At 41.2% G+C, this 22,973-nt stretch overlaps 1 protein-coding gene across 1 annotated transcript; it reads left to right on the forward strand.

The window, feature by feature from the left end:
* The first annotated feature begins 196 nt into the window (after positions 1-196).
* Positions 197-17,750, forward strand: LOC124288681 (UV excision repair protein RAD23 homolog B-like). The gene is given in 10 exon segments (XM_046725250.1): positions 197-377; positions 4,518-4,596; positions 11,718-11,797; positions 12,579-12,787; positions 13,777-14,008; positions 14,836-15,011; positions 15,014-15,027; positions 16,052-16,182; positions 16,723-16,866; positions 17,406-17,750. Coding segments are annotated over 10 exon segments (1,257 nt in total). The 5' UTR covers positions 197-311; the 3' UTR covers positions 17,532-17,750.
* The last annotated feature ends 5,223 nt before the right edge of the window (positions 17,751-22,973 follow it).

The raw sequence follows: 22,973 nt of genomic DNA on the forward strand, positions 1-22,973 counted from the left end.
TGGAAATGAGTTCCGCAGCAACTCTCATTCATCTATATTACTCGTTAAGTATGTCAAAATAAAGCATTGATGTCTTTGTCTAAATCATTTGCTATAATCAATATTTTATTAGACACCATTCAACAAATATGGAGTAGACAAGTATGATGAAATTAATTTATTCGACGTGATATTTCAATGATAATTTACTGCGATACGCACTTTCATGGCGGCGAGCCCGACAAGGGTAGCATTACTTTGCAACATTTGTTGAGGCATTTATCATTATTTATTAGTAGTTTCCGGTGGTTTCGTGGGATCTGAAATTCAAAATGTTAATTACACTAAAAACCTTGCAACAACAAACGTTTAAGGTTGATATCGCAGAAGAATCAACGGTAAGAAAAATCGGCACAATGCCACAAGTGTATTTCCATCAATAGCTGTGATTACCCACGCGTTCTCTTATTTCCTTACAGTGATCTAAATGCTTTCAACATAAATGTGAGATTTTATGTTAAAATAATGTTTTATTTCCGATTTACAGCATTTGAAAGTTGGTTACGAGAGTTTAATTGTGATGTATTTACTATGATGCGACAAGGCCGCAGAACATTCATGAATGTTTCGTTAAAAATAAAATGGCAGTTATCAGCAGATCAGAACTCATTCTCAGATATAACACCAGATCCGCTTTGAGCAGGTATCAGACTTTGTGAATATACAATCTCTGGCGAATTATTCATATATTCTAAAACAAAAGTATTCTTTAGTATCCAAAATGAATAGGAAAGATAGACTTTCTGAAGTTATTCTGAATATTCTTACATATCCCCCATGTAATTTTGTATATACTATATCCCGGTGTCAGGGGTTTTCGACGATGTAAGACAATTTTTTTATCTGTAATATCATTTTAAGTTTCTATTTAATAACCATGAGTGATAAAGGATAGATTCATCTATTTCACACAAAAATATCAAGTGTTTCCTACAAAAAAAGTAGCGTTGATGACATCGTATCGGCGAAACTGTTGCCGCTCGTAACATCCAGGTATTTTGTATGGGTTTTCAACGATGAACCATACTTTTTGCTCCGCACTGCGATGGAGTGCTGTGATCACGTGGCTTCCTATTTACATATTGCCTGTCACAAGCAGACGACTGATCTTACTGAATTTTCGCTTGCTATTTTTTGTTATAAAAGGCAACTGATTTTGCATCTGATGTGGTGTTAACGATCTCGGGTAAATAATATTGATGTTTGTTTGCTTTTTATAAAACTTTACTTCCCAATTTCTATTGTCAAAAATACTTCTCACGACAGCGACTGGGCATCCGCCCTACCAATGAAACTGCTTGTGCACTCTGATCGCTCACATACTCCCTAGATATAGCACGAGCAATGCAATCGTCGAATTCAGCTCGTGTTGGGATACATATCCAAATGTGAAGAGAATTTGACATTCTGGTGTATTTATTATATACCCAGTGTTTGAAATAGCTGTACATTAGAATGCCCAAGGCAAGTTAACTTTGAGTAAACAGGATGTAACTGAATAACAACTGGTACATAATTGGGAGAGGTCATTTGGGGACAAAGAACAACAAATGCGACTGGTGGAGAACCCATCGTAATTCACTGCCACAAACCTTTGCTCAACTGAGACCAAGGATACATACCATTGGCCTATGAAGAACCTTGTTTATTGGCTTCATCACCTGTCCCATTTGTTGTTCTTAGACCCCAACTGGCCTCTCCCAGTTATGTACCAGTTGTTGTTCAATGACATCCTGTTGTTAATCTGCTGTTGTCATAACATACCCATTCTCTTCCTACAGAGGTTACTTGTCATATCTTCCTATGATCCTCTGTTCTATAACAGCCTTTTCATGGTGCAAGTGTTCAGGATTCGTGATTGGTTGCATTCAGATTTTGTTGTGCAATCAGCATCCGTATGCTTCGGGGAAAACAAGAACCTCTTCCCCTGCGCGGTGCGCAAACGTTTCATCTAGACAGAACTAAGTCATGTAATGGCGGATCAATGGTGTCTCCATCGAACTCGTTGACAACAGACAACCTAGCCATTAAATATCTTGTGTGTCACATCAATACAAGTCCCCGGCAGAGGAGGGATATTTGTGGCCCCACATTTGCTTGGGGGAGTTACACACATTGCTATATTGTTCACAATAGTGAAGATTATTTTTAGCGGGGTCTTCACATGAGTACTACCATTTGCATACAATTAAATGATCCATGTATGTCTAAATGTGTATGTTACATTTCCTTGAACTGGACAAACTGTACCTGCGGAGATTTGACCGATACATTTTGGATGAACATGTAACTAAATGTTGGACTGCCCATACCCACTTGTACTTAAACTACTGTATGACTGGAAACAAAAAAAATCAAATTCGTACCTGCTGACGTCCCAGATTTTGAGCAGTGATCGTCACCACAGATGTGAATGAATGTATAATGAAAATATGTTTGAAATGTATGAATGTTTGACATTTATAATGAGTGAATGCTGGGAAAGTAATAGTGCTAAAAATAAACTGCAGAAATAACTAATGAATAGATTATAGGAAAAATATATCTTTTGTCGACAAACTTTAGAACAATTTACATCATAAGTGGTTATGGGTCATCCCAAGTTGGGGACAAGGCATAAACATTTGGATACGGGTCGACCATAACACTTATTAACAGGTATGAATCTGACTATAATTTTATGTGTGATTTAGCCATTTTTGTTGGTTCCAATCTTTTTGGGTACGTATTATCTAGTATTTTGTTTACAGAGATTTATTTTTAAGTGCCATTGCAATACATAATACAACTTGCCCTTAACAGTTTCATGTTTTCACACTGTTTGCCAATCATGAAACAAATTATGAGTCATGTTGTGTTATAGGACATTAGAAGGGACCTATAGGAACATATCATGTGATTTGAGCATGCATGTAAAAGTCATGGAAAGAAAAGCTGTGGGTAGTGACAGACCGTTTTTCCAATTCCCATGATATAATGTCATGGCTATCAGTTCCAGCCAGGATGAATGATTCATAACCTCTGTGAAATGGTACTGGTATATTGCAAAATCAGGAAGACTATTTAAATGCAGATAATCTTTAATACAGACACAGGTGCTCTTTGTTCCTTTGTTGAAGCACAAATTGCTATTGTTTATTATTTAGTTGGCGCAAAGAAATGGTTGATCAATATAACATTATAGAAGGAATAAAATAATATTACTTGGAATAAAATAATAATTCTTTTTAAGGTATGGCACGAACATAGTGTCACAGTCACACAGGTTTTCTGTTGTCATTTATGTCTCTTGGTCACATAGGCAGTACTATGTATATACACAGTACTGTATTGTACTGTATTTTTTTGTGGAAATTTCTACCAGACATTGATACGCACAGAAAATTTCCAATTACGCATTGAAAAATAATTGTTGCGTACCAATTACGCATTTAAAATGTTAGATAACAACAAAGTTTAAAACATATGCGTACGGAATATATCTATAAAAATCACTTGCGTAATGAAAAGGACATCGATTGGTATCAAGCTGTACTCTTAGTATAGGACAAGTGTTGTACTGTCAGTACAGGATGAGTGATTTTTTATTAAATCATTTCCATTATATTTAAGTTGGTTTTGCTTCAGTATGACATAAGGCAGTACGTACCTGCTTAGTAAACTTACTCAATGACATATACTTGGGTGAGTAAAATCACTGAAATACCCACATATTTGAAAGCAGTGGGCAACGGAAAATGAAATACCCACTCAACATTCATAATACCCACTCCCAAAAAAATACAGTGGGTACACTACCCACATGAGCTAAATCTTATCTGGAGCTCTGACAGTCAACCCTCAAATTTACCAGTCCCAGTAACAGCTTGCTGGTCGATATCTGGTATATACTATATAACGAAAAACAACCAGTCACATCACTGGAAATATTACATGTTCAGGCAAGTAAACATTTGGTGATGTTGACAGTTTAGTCCATGTCAATTTCCTGGCTGCTCATAACTCTAGGTGTTCATCCTAGATTCTATGTTGCTGGTGCTTGTGTGGTAGAGCAGCCTAGTGACCATCAAGGCCAACATTCACATTGGTCACATCCTGTTTAACAGTTGTACAGCTCCAAAAAGGGCCTATTATAGTATTAAATGTCCCCCAACTCACTCATTCCATGAAATACCCATGAAGATCCGGGGTAGAATAGGTCTTCAGCAACCCATGCTTGCCACAAAAGGCGACTATGCTTGTCGCAAGATGCAACTAACGGGATCGGGTGGTCAGGCTCGCTGACTTGGTTGACACATGTCATCAGTTCCCAATTGCGCAGATCGATGCTCATGCTGTTGATCACTGGATTGTCTGATCCAGACTCAATTGTTTACAGACTGCCGCCATATAGCTGTAATATTGCTGAGTTCGGCGTAAAACTAAACTCACTCACTCACTCACTCATTCCATGAAAATGTGTGTGTGCCATTTTACAGGTGAAAGAACTGAAGGAGAAGGTGGAGGTAGAGAAGGGGAAAGAATTTCCTGCTGCAGGACAGAAGCTCATTTATGCAGGTAGGATATGTTGTTTATCATGGTCAGGTGTTCATCATGTTTGTTGTTCAAATGGGAAATCATGGCAGAATATCCGCTGGCTCCCAGAATCCAGAGCTAGTTGAGTGAAGCGGAGGATATGGTGTTACTTCACTGGTTATGTATTGTTATAGGCCATGACTGCAGAGGTGGTGATGGTGGTTCAGGTTTCCAACCACCCATGAGGATCCCAGGCTGAAAGGTCCAGTGTTGTTTGAAAGTCCCAACTAATTTTGAGCGGGTGGCCAGGCTTGCTGAAGTGATATAATACTTGTCGTTGTACCCTGATGGTGGAACCTTGCTGAAAATATCAGTCACTGCTTCGTCTGGTAACTGATGTGGGTGGCTGATATGTGATTGAAATATTTATGAATGAGGTGTTAAACAAAAAGGAAATCATTCCAGTCAACTAGCCATTAGTTTCCATTATATACATGGTGGGTGTGCGTTTAATTCACGTTGCAGTTACTGCATTAATTTATCTCATTCTGCATTTAATAAATATCATCTTTATGCCGCTAAGGCGTGCTGCAGATAGATCACGCAAACAAAGGGCAAAACATGGCAGAGAGTCCAGATATTCCTTCCAGTCAGCTGCTAGCGGTGCGACCCTCTCCCGTCTGGTGTTCTCTGCTAGAGACCCCTGGCGCGGAGGAGCGATGGGGCGGTAGATCCGTTACCTCGAAGAAACGAATCGCCTCCCCAGACATCCCGTGCATTGCAGACTAAGTCTAAGAGGGCCTCATCGTCGCTCCTCAGCGCAGATTGAGGACACCCAGGGCAAGCGCAGACTTCCAAAGGGAAATCTACGAGAGACAGCAAGAACTTTCTCAGCCGAGATCGCTCCAGCAGCAGAGTTGGGCCTCTCTGGGATGATCAGCCGATAATCGTCCCGACTTTACTGCAGAAGAAGCGACCGTTGTCAGCGAGCTGTGACTTCTGCAGGGAATCTCCATGCAGCCTGATGTACCTCTACACCGGCGCCAGGCGTCATTGATGTGAACCCCATCGCAGAAAAGAGCGCTTCGACGACTTCGTCCAGATCATCCCAGAAGACATGATCGCGGCAGATTATGAACATCATGGAGGACCACAAAACTGCTAAAACGGGTCCGACAGAACACTCGCGAAGGCTCCAGCGTGGAACAGCACCCCAGGGCACCCCGTCAGCGTGTGCAGCCAAGGCGATGTCACCTTCGCTGGCGAGAGTCCCGCACCACCTTGGCGGAAGGACCTAGATGTACAGCCTTCGCGAAGGCCTTCAGCGGGCGGGAGAGATCATCACCATCTTCGATTTCATCTCTAGATATGGACTCCAGACCATCAGACATCCACGGAAGCCTTCAGCTAAGGTCATATCATCGATCCCCGGACCGGGCCGCAAATGAAGCTTGGCGAAGGCATTCGCGAAAACGACATATGATTCCAGATCTTCATCGTCCTAGAAGAACATCGAGGACTGCGGAGAGCTTCGCGAAGCTATCAACATTCACCTCACAAGTCTCGAGAAGATCATCCCATAGGCGATCTCCACTCCGTTCATCACCAGGTCGATCACCCATCAGATCTCCACATAGAAGCGGCGACAAGTCAATCCAGATCAGCATACAAACCTCATCAGATATTCAGACAGCTACCGCGGTCCCCGAAGAGCATCTACAATTTATTAATGATGATGGTTTTGAGGATGATGGAGGAATCATATTTTCTGATGCAGAATACGGTATTGGATGGTCAATAACCTAGATCTCACATCACCATCTAAAAGTGGCAATACAGCTCAGGCGCATTTGATGAAGGAAGATGATCCAGATGCAATCACTCTACCCCGATCGACCCGATTAGCGGCAGTGCCACAGAATCTAGATGCAGCTTTCCAGAAAGCTCACGAAAGTTCAGATACCACATCTACCCAACTTTCAAGCCAAGAAGTTCTCCACGCACGATAACATGGACTCCTTCTACAAGGCCCAGGACATCGATGAGAACTATAAGATCATCAGCGATGTAAAGAACAAGATTTACAAGATGGATGATCGCAAGTTGGCTCATATAGAAACCATGACGAGAGGCCATATGTTCTTTGGGTTAATTAGATCTAGGACTTATCAATGAGACTCTTATTACTAGATTCGGATTCCACGGCCAGGAAGATGATAGAATGATTTATTCTGCCTTACTTATGCAAAGAAAGATCAGCAGTTTTAACGGATCATCTTACATCTGTTTCAGCAGCACTGACCTTAGCTTCGTCGTCAAGGCCTCCTCGCCTCCTGTAATTGGGGAGAACTTTACAGCCCCACTTTATACAGCCCGTGGTCGGACAACATCCATCTTTGACGGAGAAATCGACAAAGTGCCAAAGGAAGTCTCTAAGGATTTCAGGGAAGTCCTTATGATTAGATCGATGGACACACTAGCCAGCGCCATCGGGCTGTCAGACTTCACAAAGATACTCAGGCAGATCTAAGTTCACGGGCCTACAAAGAGCAAGAGACAGGAAGATAGCCAGCTCCTAGAGGTAAGATTCTTTTAAAATTAGCCCATATGGCAACTATAGAGGAGGATCAGGAAGAGGCAGGACACCCAGAGGTTCCCGCAATTATAGGCAGCTGAAACACAGGTTGAACGACTGGAGTCTTCCACCCCAGCCCGTTCCAAAATTACAACCAGCTCAAGTGGGTGGGCCATCTCCAACTACACTGGGAAAACTGGGAATACTGCAAGATCCTTACGCCTCCAACATTATTCAACACTTGATTTCAGATCCCTCTACAGGACAAGCCTCCGCTGACAATCAAACCCCCAAGTTCGATTTATAAGCCAACAACTACCAAAGATAAAGAGGTCTCATCACTCCCTATCCAAACAGGCCATAGAAGTAATAGATCAAGCAAACGTCGAATCCAGGTTTCTACTCCCCAGTTTTCCTAGTTCCCAAGAAAAACTCCACGGAGAAATACAGACTCATCTACAACATGAGCTTTTTCAACAAGAACTATCTACGCGGAAACCACGAGAAGTTTCACATGATACATTTACCTCAGTTACGCCAGATGATTAGTCCTATGGACTACATGGGCAGCATAGATCTACAGGATGCCTACTACTGTGCATCCCATTCATCCCGATTCCAGGAAATACCTACGATTTACTTAGAAGGGCTACATTACCAGTGGAAAGTACTCCCATTCGAATATCATCAGCCCCTGGCTATTTCAATGGGATAATCGAAACCGGATTATCAAATTTCTACATCGTCGCAAGGGCTACGCGTAGTCGCCGTTTTACCGCGAAACGACGGGATACAAGTAGATCAAGATCCACTGCGCCTCAAACTACAGTTAAAACTACATCATTAAAGCTACTAACACAACTAGGTTGGATTAGTAAACTTACGCTAAGTCGGACTCTAGTACCATCGCCAGACTCCACGGAGTTCCTAGGTATCTGATTCATCACAAATCGCGAACCGTATTATGGTACCAGAAGACCGCTGGCTCAAGATACAAATAGACCATTCCACTAGCTCTACTCTCCGCTACCACTCATGCGACAATGGCAGAGCCTACTAGGTCTTCTCACATCAGCCCAAGACATGACTGTCACAGGCGAGATTACAGTTACGTCCCCTACAGGTCCTCATCAACACATCTCAACGATGTACAAACTATCTAGCTCCACGAAACATCTCAAACCACATCTACTATGGTGGACCAAGAATCACGAATGTCTGCGGTATGGGATTTGTTTAGCAGAGCAGGAATACAAAACCCATCTGTATGTAGACGCTGCCACCCAAGGTTGGGGAGCCCATCCTCACCAACCACGAATATCAGGGTTATGGAATCAGCAAGAATGCAAACTCCATATAAACAGTCTAGAAATGAAAGCTGTAATCAACGCCATTCTACATTGAGCACATTTCTACCACAAATGCTTCAGCCTAATGATCCATACAGACAATTGGACAGTGGCGTTCTACATAAACAAGCAAGGCTCAACGATCGATGAACCTTTTGAACCTAAGCTCAACCGTTCGATTTAATACAAGATCTAAATCTACATGTCAAAGCAGTGCACATTCCGAGCCAGAAATATACTAGCAGGCGCTCTCGGCCGGCCTCATCTACCATCACCACCAAGAGTGGATGATCAACCGGAAAATTTTTGCACAGATAATCAAGCAATTAGGAGCTAGCGGGCTAATAGACCTATTAAGCCCGCGGCGATTCAACAATCAGCTACCGACATTGCGTGTCACCAGTCCCAGACCCCCAAGCTTGGGCAACGGACGCTCTAAGTCTATCATGGAAGGCCTCAATGCGTGCGCGTTTCGCCGCCAGCAATAATACCTCCAAGTATTACAGAAAATCAGACAAACACAGAGCCTACAACTCACTTTGGTCGCTCCCTACTGGCCGGCCAGAACGGGTTTCCCATACTAATTCAAGGAATCGGTCAACCAACACTGGAGCTACCCAAGCTTAAAACCTGTTAATTCATCCTCACACCAAACAAGTGCCGCGGAAACCCAGCAATGTTCCAACTACGTATGGACTGTATACAAATGTGTTTAAACAAGAGAGGATATTCTGCCAGGGCGGCAAAAGCAGTCACGCGCTTGCCTTACGTTACTCAACTCGTGAGCAATAACGGCGACAAGTGGCACAGTTTGAAAATTATGCAACAAAGAAAGGGTTTACAGCAAGAGAGGCTTCCACAACCTCAAGTGGCAGACTATTTGTGTTACCTACGCCAAAACAAACATTTAAAAGGTTCTAGCGATATCAACATATCTTGCACGCTTAGCTCTGTAATCACCATGAGAGCGGGTGTCAAATTGACAAGATCTCCAGAGTTACTGGCTTTACTACGAGGCTTTCGATTGGAGGACCAAAGCGGAAGTTCCACTAGCTTGGGATCTGAATGTAGTGTTACAACACCTCACGAGTGAGGTCTATGAACCAACAGGAATCGACAAACTTTGAATTTCTCTCACAGAAAACATTGTTTCTGCTATCAGCTAGCCACAGCAGCAAGAATGTCTGAGAATTCACGCTCTGGATTACGAGGAGGATACAGTTTGATGACAATCATAACACAGAAGCACCTGGGATTAAGATGGGATTTCATTGCAAAGAATCAACTGCCAGGTCAGCCAGACAGATTATTCCACATCCCGGCTATCCTCTATTCTCGGATCACAAGATACACAAGACCCTATCACTGTGTCGGTAAGAGCTCAAAGTTTATTTCTTACTGACGATCCAAAACAAGGAGAAGATTTCTCAAGCGTTTATTCATCCCATTATAAGCCACTCTGAATCAAACAGAAGTGTCACGGACCACAATATCTATTTGGATAAGGACTGTCATTCTCCGTGCCTACAAGGCAGCAGGCTTGGACCCACCAACAGCATCAAATCCACATGAGATCAGGGCACTGGCCTCTACCCTCCCTACTGCGGTAACTGTTCCTTGAACGATTATGGAAGGATGCTATTGGAAATCTAACATGGTATTTGCTAATCACTACCTAAGAGACATCACTACAGAAGATGTCTCTGGCATTCCTACATTTCCGGACCACTGGTCCTCGCTCAGCAACTGACAGTCCCTGGTAGAGTTAAAATATTAGCCTCACAAAAGATTAATATGTATTTTATACATACTCATCTAGCTTATAACTCTAAGGAGTTTAGGGCTATGTATATATGTTCAGCTTAAGTATTCTACCTTAAGCATATACTTGGATATAGTCAATTTCAGTGCCTCTATCAGAGTCACCTATATATATATATATATAATTTATATGTATTGTTCAATATATTCATAATGTAATTCCCCTTAATGGCTTTATATAACCTATGGTTTTCTTTATACAGGAAACATCCTAAATCTAAGACTTCAAGTGAAGTTCCCGTAGGGAGATATTACAGTATATCTATACAAAATCACTAATTATAAATCCAAAGTATTTCTGTTACCCACCTCCGTTCAAGTAGGGATGCTACAAACAAAGAGCATGAGTCAGGATAAGGAAAATATGTAATTTTAGAGTAAAATTGATATTTTATGCTTATCCTGACTCATGAGGTTAACCCTCCCATCCTCCCCCTTACATAACACTTTGGATTTCCTGTAAATTCAAGTGTTGGGCTCAAGCTAAATCAGGAGAGAGTGGAGCACATGGCCAGAGGGTGGCGACACCTTTTCCCGCCAGGGGAGACAAAGGGGAGCAACTCGGTGGTGAGTACCAATTAGTGATTTTATTTTGAAGGGAGCTTCAAATAAGGAGATACAAGTGTTCCACTATGTTCTAGTAAGAAGAAGAAGACAAGCAAAAGAGCATGAGTCAGGATAAGTATAAAATATCAATTTTACTCTAAAAATTACATTTTGGCATTTTGTAACAGATGATCCATAAGTAAATAGTAAAATGTCACAAATATGTCAAAATGTGCATCTCAGCCATAACTGTCAGTTTCAGTTTCTGTGGACTGTCCTGTCACTGTGAAGGGAAATAGTAAACATTTAATGGTTTCATTATACCAAGTGGACCAAGGTCTCACTCTACAGTATTTTCATCAAGTTTTGAGGTGGCAGTGTAGTTCAAGTGGCTGATTGTAACATTGAAGGCATGGATTTTATTTCCCACATGGGTACAATGTGTTAAGCTTATTTCTAGTGTTCCTACTGGGGTATTGCGGTGATAAACAGTCTAAAACTCTACTCATTAATTTCATTAAGTTTTGAAGCTACAGATTTATTGGGTCATAGTAAAGGTAGAAGGACATGGATGTCACTTGAGTGATAACGGAATGGAAAAATGCAAAACAATGTCTTGTGTTACAAGGAAATCAAATGGTGACAGGAACCACAATGTTTGGATGTCAAATCATTTGCTTTTGAGCTGATTTTAAACAAGTGACAAAACACGGTCTGGTAAAAGGCGGTTTGAGCTGACTAACAACTACAGTAAATGTAACTGCTTCCAGCAGTTAGTCACTTGAGATGTTCAGATGACATTCGTGCTAGCAATAATAGTCATTTACTTGAATGCTAATTGTACTGATGTGTTATCAATGCTTTGTTTTCAGGAAAGATTTTAGAAGATGACAAGAAAATATCAGATTATAAGATAGAAGAGAAGAATTTTGTTGTTGTCATGATAACAAAGGTAGGTGTAAAGTATATAACTTGACATTGAATGGACGTGTGGCACCTAAATGTGTGATTGGTTTCTAGATGTGGGATACTAAGAATATCCCATTTTATCATACGACTGGAACGTGTTCAGCTTCGTTTAAGTGAAGCAGATCGATGCTCATGCTGTTGATCACTGGATTGTCTGGTTCAGACTCGATTATTTACAGACCGCCGCCATATAGGAGGAATATTGCTGAGTGCGGCGTAAAACTAAACTCATTCACTCACTCACTCACTCACTCACTCACTCACTCACTCACTCACTCACTCACTCACTCACTCACTCACTCACTCACTCACTCACTCACTCACTCACTCACTCACTCACATTTAAGTTAATATACGTATGTACATATTTCAAGTTCACCAGCTGCATGCTTTGTAACAGTATGGAATCCCTCTCAGTTGTTGAGATGTATAGGACAGAAAACCAGAATGTTATTATATCAGACAAAGTGTGTTGTGTCATGAGACATTGTAAATACTTGGATGATGGCATTTGTTTATAAGTTAAAGTTGTCTTTTATAAGTTACTAAGATATTTTATATGTGTCATGTGATTAGCTGTAAAACAAGGAATAATATGGGGATATATTATTCAGGTTAATTTTCTCATGGTTTTAGTATTCAAAATAACAATGAATTGTGCAATACAGCCAGTCACAACACACAATGCAGGTAAACAGGTAAGTTGCACTGGCGGGAGACAGTAAAACGTATCAGTGATGAATTACACATGTATTATGTTACAGCCGAAGGCGGCACCCCCAGCCAAACCAGCAGAGAGCACCAGTACACAGCCGGCTCCCACAGAACCTGCCGCTGCATCTGACCCTGCCCCCACCCCTGCCCCCACCCAGGCTCCCACCCCTGCACCAGCACCAGCACCAACCCCCGCACAGACAGAGGCTAAAGACACACCCAAACCTGAGGAGGCTAAGCCAGAGGATAAGCCAGCCAGGTGCGTGTATCAAAGCTCTCTTTGTGTCTCTCAGAGCTCTCTTTGTGTGTCTGGGATTTTGTTAATGGGGAGAAGTATAGCTGACTCAAATAACATAGCCCATTTATGTTGAAATGTTAAGATAATTTTATTATTTCACCTTTTTCCCTTTGATACAAATTTCCTCTTTCGTAGTAATTACAACTGTCAACATCTTGAGTTTGTTGTTAAACAATAGAGCTCTCATTACTGAGGAAACCAGTGAAGGTCCAGGTTAGAATATTGGCCTTCAGTAACCCATACTTGTCATAAGAGGCGACTAACGGGATTGGGTGGTCAGGCTCGCTGACTTGGTCGACACATGTCATCGTATCCCAATTGTGTAGATTGATGCTCATGATGCTGATCACTGGATTGTCTGGTCCAGACTACAGACCGCCACCATATTGCTGGAATATTGCTGAATGTGCTGTTAAACAACAAACCAACCAACTGATTACTAAGGAAGGGTATTCTGACCATTTAATTAAAATTGATACAGTGACACATTCTGGGAAGAAAGAACTATGATTTACTGCATATTCATTTTCATTACCAAAAGAAATATTGTGGTATTTCTTTGTTGTTGTTTGGTTGCTTGCATTCTGGCACATGTATCTTTGTGGCCCTAGAAACTGACACCAGCCATATTAGCTGGACCATCTTGAGCAAAGATTTTAATTATATTCATCATAAATAAAAACACATTGATGCCTGTATGGAACAGGTCTCCTTTCGGTCTTTAAATGGACAATTTGGTGCTCAAGCAATGCGACTTTATGTATTGTTGCTGTTGCCCATGTTATCAACCATTGTTTTTCTGTCCCAAACATTGATTATTTATCCACTTTTAGACACCTTGAATATAGTGACTGCTACTAAAAACGAACATTTTGTCACTTGTTAATGTTTATAAGAATGATTATTGCATGGACAAATATGAGAAGACCTTCCACCTTTCTCCGTATCAGCACCCCAGCAGCCACTGGGACATCTGCGTCCAGCGACGCCCCAGCACAGCTAGCCGCAAGTGCATTACCCCAGTCAGCCATACAGTCAGCAGAGAGCTCCCTTGTCACAGGCCAGGAATATGAGAACATGGTGATGGAGATGATGAACATGGGCTTTGACCGGGAGATGGTGGTGCAGGCACTCAGGGCTAGCTTCAACAACCCGGATAGAGCTGTAGAGTATCTGCTAGGGGTGAGTTGGGATTGGGGACACTGTTGTCTGTTGGGGATGGATTGATGGGCATGAGCATTTCATTCTGCAGAGTTACGTCCCCTTAGACATACCAGAAACTAATCTGAGAGTCATGCTGATAACTCTTTTTGGTTATTTGTGCTCTAGGATTTCATTACTTCAGATATTTTCTTCCACATTAAGACAACACTGTGACAAGATGAATATTGTTTTTGGCATAATAAAAACTGAAGTTACTTACTTTCAATCTCAGTAGGGTTACTGTTGAGGACATATTCCCTAAGGTCACTGTTGTTATCTTAGTGCAATATATGTCCTCATGGATCATTAGTTTGACTGATATGTAGTCAACACATCTACTGAGGCTGTATAACAAAACTCCTCACTGTGATAAATCATGAACTTGTGCTCAACTCAGGGAGATTAATCAGGTAGATCTGGGGCGGTGGGGTAGTCTAGTGGTTAAAGCGTTGGCTCGTCACGCCGAAGACCCGGGTTCGAATCCCCACATGGGTACAATGAGTGAAGCCCATTTCTGGTGTCCCCCGCCAGTGATATTGCTGGAATATTGCTAAAAGCGGCGTAAAACCAAACTCAGTCAGTCAGTCAGGTAGATCTTATGCAGTGGGATGGAATGTACTCCATAATGTCATATGTTCTCAGTACATCATGACTGTAATCAGTTGTGTGATGCAGATATGCACATGATTACAAATTTGATTTTCATTACACTGTGTCATGCTGATGGCTGCAGATGCAATCAATGCAAATATTCTTGTATGTGTTTACTTGTTGAGACATTCATGCCTTGCTGCTTGTTGTTTTAGGGTATTCCTGCAACACCAGTTGCTGTGGTTGATGACCCCCTCCAGCTCAGCCTGCCCCTGCCCCACCTGCAGCCACCACCGGTGCTCCACCCCCCACACAAGCTGCACCCCCTGCAGGTACCCCCCCTGTACAAGGCCCGGCTCAGGGGACAGGCTCCACCCCAGCCAGTGCTGCTCCTGTAGGAGGCAATGGTAATTTTTTTATTCTTAGCTCTGATGCCTTTTGTTAAATTTATGGGCCGCAAGTTGTGCTCATTGAAGTTGTTATGGCTCACCAAAGTCAGTGCTTTGTGAAGCTATCTAATATGATGTGAATGTTATATCCCATATTATTCCCATGTTCATGTATTGATATATTGAGGAAAAGTATTTACATATATAAAACTTGAGGAGATAACAGGAAGTTTTAAACTGTTGATATGCCTACATGAAATGTTTGACGGTCTCTGACTGTAGTCTTTGACTCTGACGTACCCTACACCTTGCCACTAAAATGGTGTCATGGAAGCAAACTGGAATCAATTCTGTCATTCTGATTATATTTTTCAAATTTATATATTTTTACTCAGCTTCCTGAGTAAAAATGCTGCATGTATATGTATAGGTCATCTTGTATGGAATGGAATCTAGGAACACTGTTATGTATATGTATTTATTCATGGGTTTAGGTTACTGAATATGAATTGTTCTCCTGTCTCATTCTACAACAATGGAATGTCATGACAGGTGTTGTGTTTATAACATATTGTGTGACAACCTTTCTGTCCACCTTGCATATTTCTCTACAGTAAGGTATAATGTTACAGCCCTTACAGAATGAGAGTCATTCACTCTTACATGAATATGAAACAAACAAAAACGTCTTTACTTTCTTTAAAAATACTGCATATAGTCTTCTCTCCTCATCTGTGTGAGGGGCGGAGGGGTAGCCTAGTGGTTAAAGCGTTCGCTCGTCACGGTGAAGGCCCAGGTTCGATTCCCCACATGGGTACAATGTGTGAAGCCCATTTCTGGTGTTCCCCCACCGTGATATTGCTGACATATTGCTAAAAGCGGTGTAAAACTAAACACACTCATCTGTGTGAACTATAGTCATTCTACTAGGGCTGCTTCACTATACCTTACTTTTGAACAAAAGAAATACTTAGCCTTCCTGTCTCTCTGCCTGCTTGTATGTAGTCCTAGTAATTAGTAATCCATTATGTTATGCTTTCAGCTGGAGACCCATTATCATTTTTACGCTTACAACCCCAGTTTCGGCGGATGCGAGAAGCTATTCAAGAAAATCCTCAGTTACTCCCAGTTTTGTTACAGCAAATTGGTCAGACAAATCCTACTCTTTTAGCAGTAAGTATATCTCACTCAAATACAGATAGTGTGTAGGCCCCTGACTCGGGAGCTGATTGGGCCTCAGCAGCTCAGTGTTTCCTGTACTTGTAAACTTAATGGCTTGGATGGTTATGGTAGGGCATCATTGTAAACGTAATGGATTGGATGGTCATGTTATTGTACCTCAACGATGTAGATCGCAGCTCACAGTGTCAATCCCCGTACCAACATTGCTAGCAGAAGGGTGTGAAATGGTTTGTTAGTAGTATACCCAGAATCCGTGGAACTTTGTTATCTTCCCCTATTTCTTTACCGGATGATATTTCCCATTCTGTTTGTCTGCATCACTAAAATGGAGTGAATCAGATTGCAAACCCCAATAGTGACATCAATCCAACAGTTGATTTTTTGTGGTCAAATGAATAACTGGCTCATACATCCACCTGGTAATCCTGCAGAAGTGGATTAATGGTATTTTGAGAGATCCCTAGAGTTTACAGAGTTGATGGTGACAGTTTACTTGACACAGAGGTTGTGACATGTGACTTTTTATTTCAGCTAATTAATCAGAATCAGGAGCGCTTTGTAGACATGTTAAATGAGCCACTCGACGATGAAGCAGCGGAGCCCCAGGGGGCTGGGGCAGGGAGCGGCCAGGGTTATATACACGTCACACCGCAGGAAAAAGAGGCAATTGAGAGGGTAGGTTGTTGTACAGTGTTGTCAACTTATGAGTGAATGAGCTGACAAATGAGGATCAGATGGTCTCAATGTGTGTTCAGGCTGGTTGATTGTGTATTATGTATTGCATGATCATTCACACTGGATAACTGTTAGGTGACAAGCCTGGCTATTGTTAGTTGATATAATTGTCATTGTCACTCTGTAATAGTTCATTAAGGTATGTGTTTGATGTCTTGCAAAAAATACCCTGGACTCATTTGAGAGCATAGCTTAATTGGACTAGTTGTGTCAATATCGCAGCCCCTCCTATCTCCTATCTCTAACCACAGAGGTTTTTGTTATCCTTGTAGCTAACGCAAGTCTTAAGAGGATTGTTTGGTCAGTGACTGATTGAGTATTGTATGGGCCATGTGGATTGTTGCTCGTACTCTCTGTCACTGGCTTGACTTTGCAGGTCCCTGTGATATAGATGGAATATTGTTTACTGAATGTTAGCAACATCTTCTCAATTACTTCACTCTTATTATTAGTTAATCCTCTGTTTTCTTCATTCACAGTTGAAAGCATTGGGATTCCCTGAAACATTGGTTGTTCAAGCATACTTTGCCTGTGACAAGAATGAGGAGCTTGCTGCTAACTTTTTGTTAACCCAAACATTGGATGATGAAGAGCAGCAAAGTTGATCATTTTAAACAAAGACAATTGGGATAATTTCCCCAACAGTTATACACATGTAAAGAAAATCTTGGGACTTTAAAGGAAATCATAAGCCCTGTGGAAGATGGTGAAAGTGGTGTCCGTTTTCTTGCATGGATGTACTATCCATAGTTTTGAGAAGGCGATGATTGTATGAAATGCTGAAAGATTTTATGCCTGCCCTGAAAATAAATGTGCATACCATAGTTGGTCTCGATATAAACTCTTGCTCTATCCACCCATCGCAAATATGTACAAACTGATGGTGACATTTACTGATGGAGACGTGAGTTGGAAATTGTACTAACCAAAGTCATAGTTATCTAGGTTGCTTAGTGACCAACTCTGCAATTGGTTAGTCACTGTTCCAAACACCATACATGGCCGACCTGGAAGAGAAGGCCCTAGAAACTGCACCCTTCAAACCGGGTCCCTGCTGGTACCGCCCAAAGTGGATGACACCTTTCGTCGTCCTCCAACCTCAGCAAGATCCAAAGCAGCTCCTCGCCATCTCAACAGCCAACATCCCTCGCATCAAATTCACCATTGAAACAGAGCAGAACAACCAACTACCTTTCCTTGATGTCCTGTGTCCCGCACCTCCTCCAACCAACTCCAGACCTCCGTGTACAGAAAACCAACTCATAATGGATCAATACATCCACTACAACTCCAACCACCCACCTAAAGTCAAGACCGGGCGTCATCTCTACATTGACCAGAAGAGCCAAAAACATCTGCTCAACAAACCTACAGGAAGAAATTGAACACCTGAGGAAAGTCTTTGTGGAACGCAGCCACTACCCACCTGGAAATAGTCAACAGAACCATCGAAGCAACGCTTTCACCTCCTGCCAAAAGGTCTAAACCAGAATCAGCCCCCATCAAGATATCCATTCCCTACATTGGTAAACCATCACACCAAATCAGCCGACTCCTGAAACAACAGGCAGGAATAGACACTACCTTCTCGGCGTCCTCCAGCCTCAACAACCTCCTCCATGCCAACGGAAGAAAACAACCCACCGTCCAACAACAACAACCCGAAATGTTTATTTACAAATAGACTGTGATTGTGGACAATGCTACATAGGTGAAACATCCCACCCATCAACACCCGAGTCAAAGAACATCAGCACCTCTGTTGCTAATTCCACACCAAATCAGCTATCTCTGACCACATCAAAGCTAACCCCAATCATCAAATAGAGTGGTCCGACATCACCATTCTCGCCAACAACCAAACGGACTTCACTAAACATAAGCTCACAGAAGCCATTCACATCAAACGCCACAAGCCTACCATCAACCGTGACCAAGGATACTTCATTCCATCTGCTTATGATCCACTCCTCCACCAAGCCCAGTCTATTGTATAAACATCGCATCCATTGTATAAACATCTCATTGTAACTACATCTCTGGCTTCCACTCACTATCCTTTATGTACTTACTGGCTTCATCAGCTTACTGCTTAGCCAATCATGGCAATTATGTTGTTTCCTTTGTCTATTATGTTGTTTCATTGTTATATACAGTATATATATGCAGCTCCTACACTTCATGTACCACTCTTGCTTGACAACGGTACAAGAATCTGTATCGAACGTCGATGACTCAATGAAAAATAAAGAAGTTGTTATCCATAAAACTTGTTATATATAGCTTAATTGGACTAGTTGTGTCAATATCGCAGCCCCTCCTATCTCCTATCTCTAACCACAGAGGTTTTGTTATCCTTTGTAGCTAACGCAAGTCTTAAGAGGATTGTTTGGTCAGTGACTGATTGAGTATTGTATGGGCCATGTGGATTGTTGCTCGTACTCTCTGTCACTGGCTTGACTTTGCAGGTCCCTGTGATATAGATGGAATATTGTTTACTGAATGTTAGCAACATCTTCTCAATTACTTCACTCTTATTATTAGTTAATCCTCTGTTTTCTTCATTCACAGTTGAAAGCATTGGGATTCCCTGAAACATTGGTTGTTCAAGCATACTTTGCCTGTGACAAGAATGAGGAGCTTGCTGCTAACTTTTTGTTAACCCAAACATTGGATGATGAAGAGCAGCAAAGTTGATCATTTTAAACAAAGACAATTGGGATAATTTCCCCAACAGTTATACACATGTAAAGAAAATCTTGGGACTTTAAAGGAAATCATAAGCCCTGTGGAAGATGGTGAAAGTGGTGTCCGTTTTCTTGCATGGATGTACTATCCATAGTTTTGAGAAGGCGATGATTGTATGAAATGCTGAAAGATTTTATGCCTGCCCTGAAAATAAATGTGCATACCATAGTTGGTCTCGATATAAACTCTTGCTCTATCCACCCATCGCAAATATGTACAAACTGATGGTGACATTTACTGATGGAGACGTGAGTTGGAAATTGTACTAACCAAAGTCATAGTTATCTAGGTTGCTTAGTGACCAACTCTGCAATTGGTTAGTCACTGTTCCAACTGCACCATTCGTTCAGTTGATGTAATAATGTTGCAGATTTTCATTAAGATGTGGAGCAGTGTGCACAGTATTTGATTCTGTTTGATGTTCTTGCTAAGCATAACAAATTTTTACTCCAGGTATTTATGGCGCATAAATTCTTCACGTAACGAAATATTACGAAGCCACAATTTGCTGAAAGTATTTTGTGATTGTCTGCAAACCTCAGGATTCGTGCTGCAGTTCACGCCAAGTCTTAGACAAACATTACACTGCTTTTTGATACTATGGATACTCAACAACTGATGGTAGATTTTGTCTACAGCAATCAACCATGCTTACTGCACTGTGACCTCAGACTCTTTGCACCACATTTACCCTGTATGGAGCAACATCACTGACTGCATCTGGATGTTAGTGTTATCAATGATATATTATGGACCAAGAATTGCTGTATTTCAAAATTTTAAATTATATATGGCAGTACATTTTTTTCAGTTATTACACATTTTTTTCCAATTGACTCAAACATCCACTGTACAGATATTTAGAAAGGTTTCTCTGAAATATCATGGTATATATAAGTTGGTTACAATTTGTATGTTCTGACAACCAATCTACTGATGTCAGTTAAAGCTTCTGTAAATCTCTTTCAGTTGTTAAGCCAGAGGCAGTAAACATACATGTCACTGTGCACTGTCCCTGCATGTATTCTACATTCTATTGTGTGCCTTGGACAGTCAGTGTTGTCTGTATGCACCACATGTTCACAAACACTGTTTCAATCAGGGAACCAAGCTTCCTAGTGTGCTATATCTCACATATCAGTTAATTTATTTTAAAATGGTAGCAGGAAGATGTAATTGAGAAATACTTGTTGAAGCTGGTAATGATGAGAATGCTGATTGGCGTAGCCACAAATTGTCTGATGTCATGTTAAATCAGTGAGAATTTGGACACAGTGTTACATGGTGTTCACAAGATGTAAAAGGAAAGGACATGAAGATGTGTCGGGTGTGCCTTTTCTGTTGGGTTCCATCACAACATTGTTTTGACAACATCACTTTATTGTCACAAGTTTAGGTGTTTCAGGGGAGAGCACTCTGAAAACTGATTGAACAGTGGCTTTAGTTTAAGTAATTATTTAATTGGTTAGTATTTTCCATTGGCTCTTGCATTCCATTCATGGGATTGATTATTAACGGATAAACATGAAAATTTGATACTCCTTGTGTTTTATTTCTTTTTGTCATTAAATGATGAAAGGTGTGATTCTGATTCTAATAAACGATCTTGTTGTTGATGTCCATAGTACTCTCAAAGCCTTGAAAATTAGCAGATGCTACAAAAATCCCTGCTAAAATTTTATGAATAAACTGTTTATTCAACTATGTAGTTGTTGATTTCATTTACATGGATTAGCAACCATTGTCCAAGATGGGAGTGACAAGAGGCATCTTGAATAAACCGATTCTTGAAGCTTTTTGCAAGTTGAACTCAGTTCTCAGCCTAAATAAAAATATATTGAATAACCATTCTATATAGATAATGTTATGTAGTAAGTAAATGTTAGTTTAGATAGGTTTCTTTCAGTTTGCAGTTCAATAACTTAATTTAAAAGAAAGGTTTGTAGGCACCATAGTATGTCCATGGGTTTCACCATAGAGGTGAAAATCAGACCTGCAGCTCTTCAGGCTTCCTTTCCACATCATGATTGGTGTTTAAGTGAAACAGTTACCAGAGCAGAGTGAGGTCTAACTTTGTCAAAAGAACCATTTTAGTTTACTCAAGAATACAGTTACCAAAGTATATGGTTAGGATAGCTTGGTGCTTGCTTCACTGATTTATTGATAGGTCATATCTATGGTCAGAATAATACCTTGTTAGAAAGGATATCTGGAGAACGTTCGTGGGAAAAGAGTATTTGGGACAGAACCATGGATGGTCAGTACTTTCCAAGCGCCTTTCACGTGCCTTTTCAGAAGTGTCTAATGTGTAAGGTTTCATAGAATAATCCTGCTCTTGTAGGGATAGCCCAGTTTAAGGTTAGATGAATGCTGTGTCAGAGATGAAGTTTCTAGCTGGGATGTGAAGGTGGGTTTGAGTCCATTTTTGCACAGATCATAAAGGTTCAGAGGTTTACATGGAATGAACTGCACACTAGTGTTTATTGTAGACATTGCATTATGTCAGTGTATTTTTATTGTATGATGTATATTGCATATCTCCATAAGATGAGTAAACTGAACACAGTAATTTGTTGGGACAAGCCAGTAAAAGAAGCAGGAGTTTGTGTCCTCTGGCCAAACGTAAAGAGCGTGCAGTGATCATGTCCATTCAGCACGAGGGCTTGACACCAAAAGTCATCCATGAAGACAGGAGTGCAACACCAGGGAAGGATTCCCCATTCTGTGCAAACGCTAAGTGTGGGCAACAGATTTATATAGTGGCCGGGCGACACTTGAAAACGACCTTAGGAAGGCTGTCATCAACGCCAGTACTGAACCAGGAAGTTGACGATATGGTGAGCATCTTACTGCCAGTCCAGTAGGTATTTCCCGAGGAAGTACATTCCGCAATCACTGAAACTTTGGTAATGGAGAAGTTCGCTGGGTTTCAAATTTTCTGACAACGGATCAAAAACACGTCTGGTTTGTGCGGCGATTTGTGACAATGGATGAAACTTTTGTATACCACTCCCAGACGGATTCCGAATATCAGTCTGTTCAAAAGTCCTCTATCGCAGCTCATTTCTTGATGCTACTATGTATTTTACTTCCTTTTGACGGCAACACAGTTGGCTCCAAAGACTTTGAAACTTCGACAACAAAGGATTTCACTTTGATGCAAGAACTCACCTGTCAACCCCTGTAGTTTTGGTAGCACCATACCTTTGCTCACTGGTTTCATCTTAGCAGTTAACAGACAAACCATGCATCACTTGGACTTTCTTCCAACAGCACAAACTGACACGCTGTTCAAAGCG

Source organism: Haliotis rubra, unplaced genomic scaffold (assembly GCF_003918875.1).
Source record: "Haliotis rubra isolate DU_JTF1 unplaced genomic scaffold, ASM391887v1 Scf422, whole genome shotgun sequence".
Taxonomy (NCBI): domain Eukaryota; kingdom Metazoa; phylum Mollusca; class Gastropoda; order Lepetellida; family Haliotidae; genus Haliotis; species Haliotis rubra.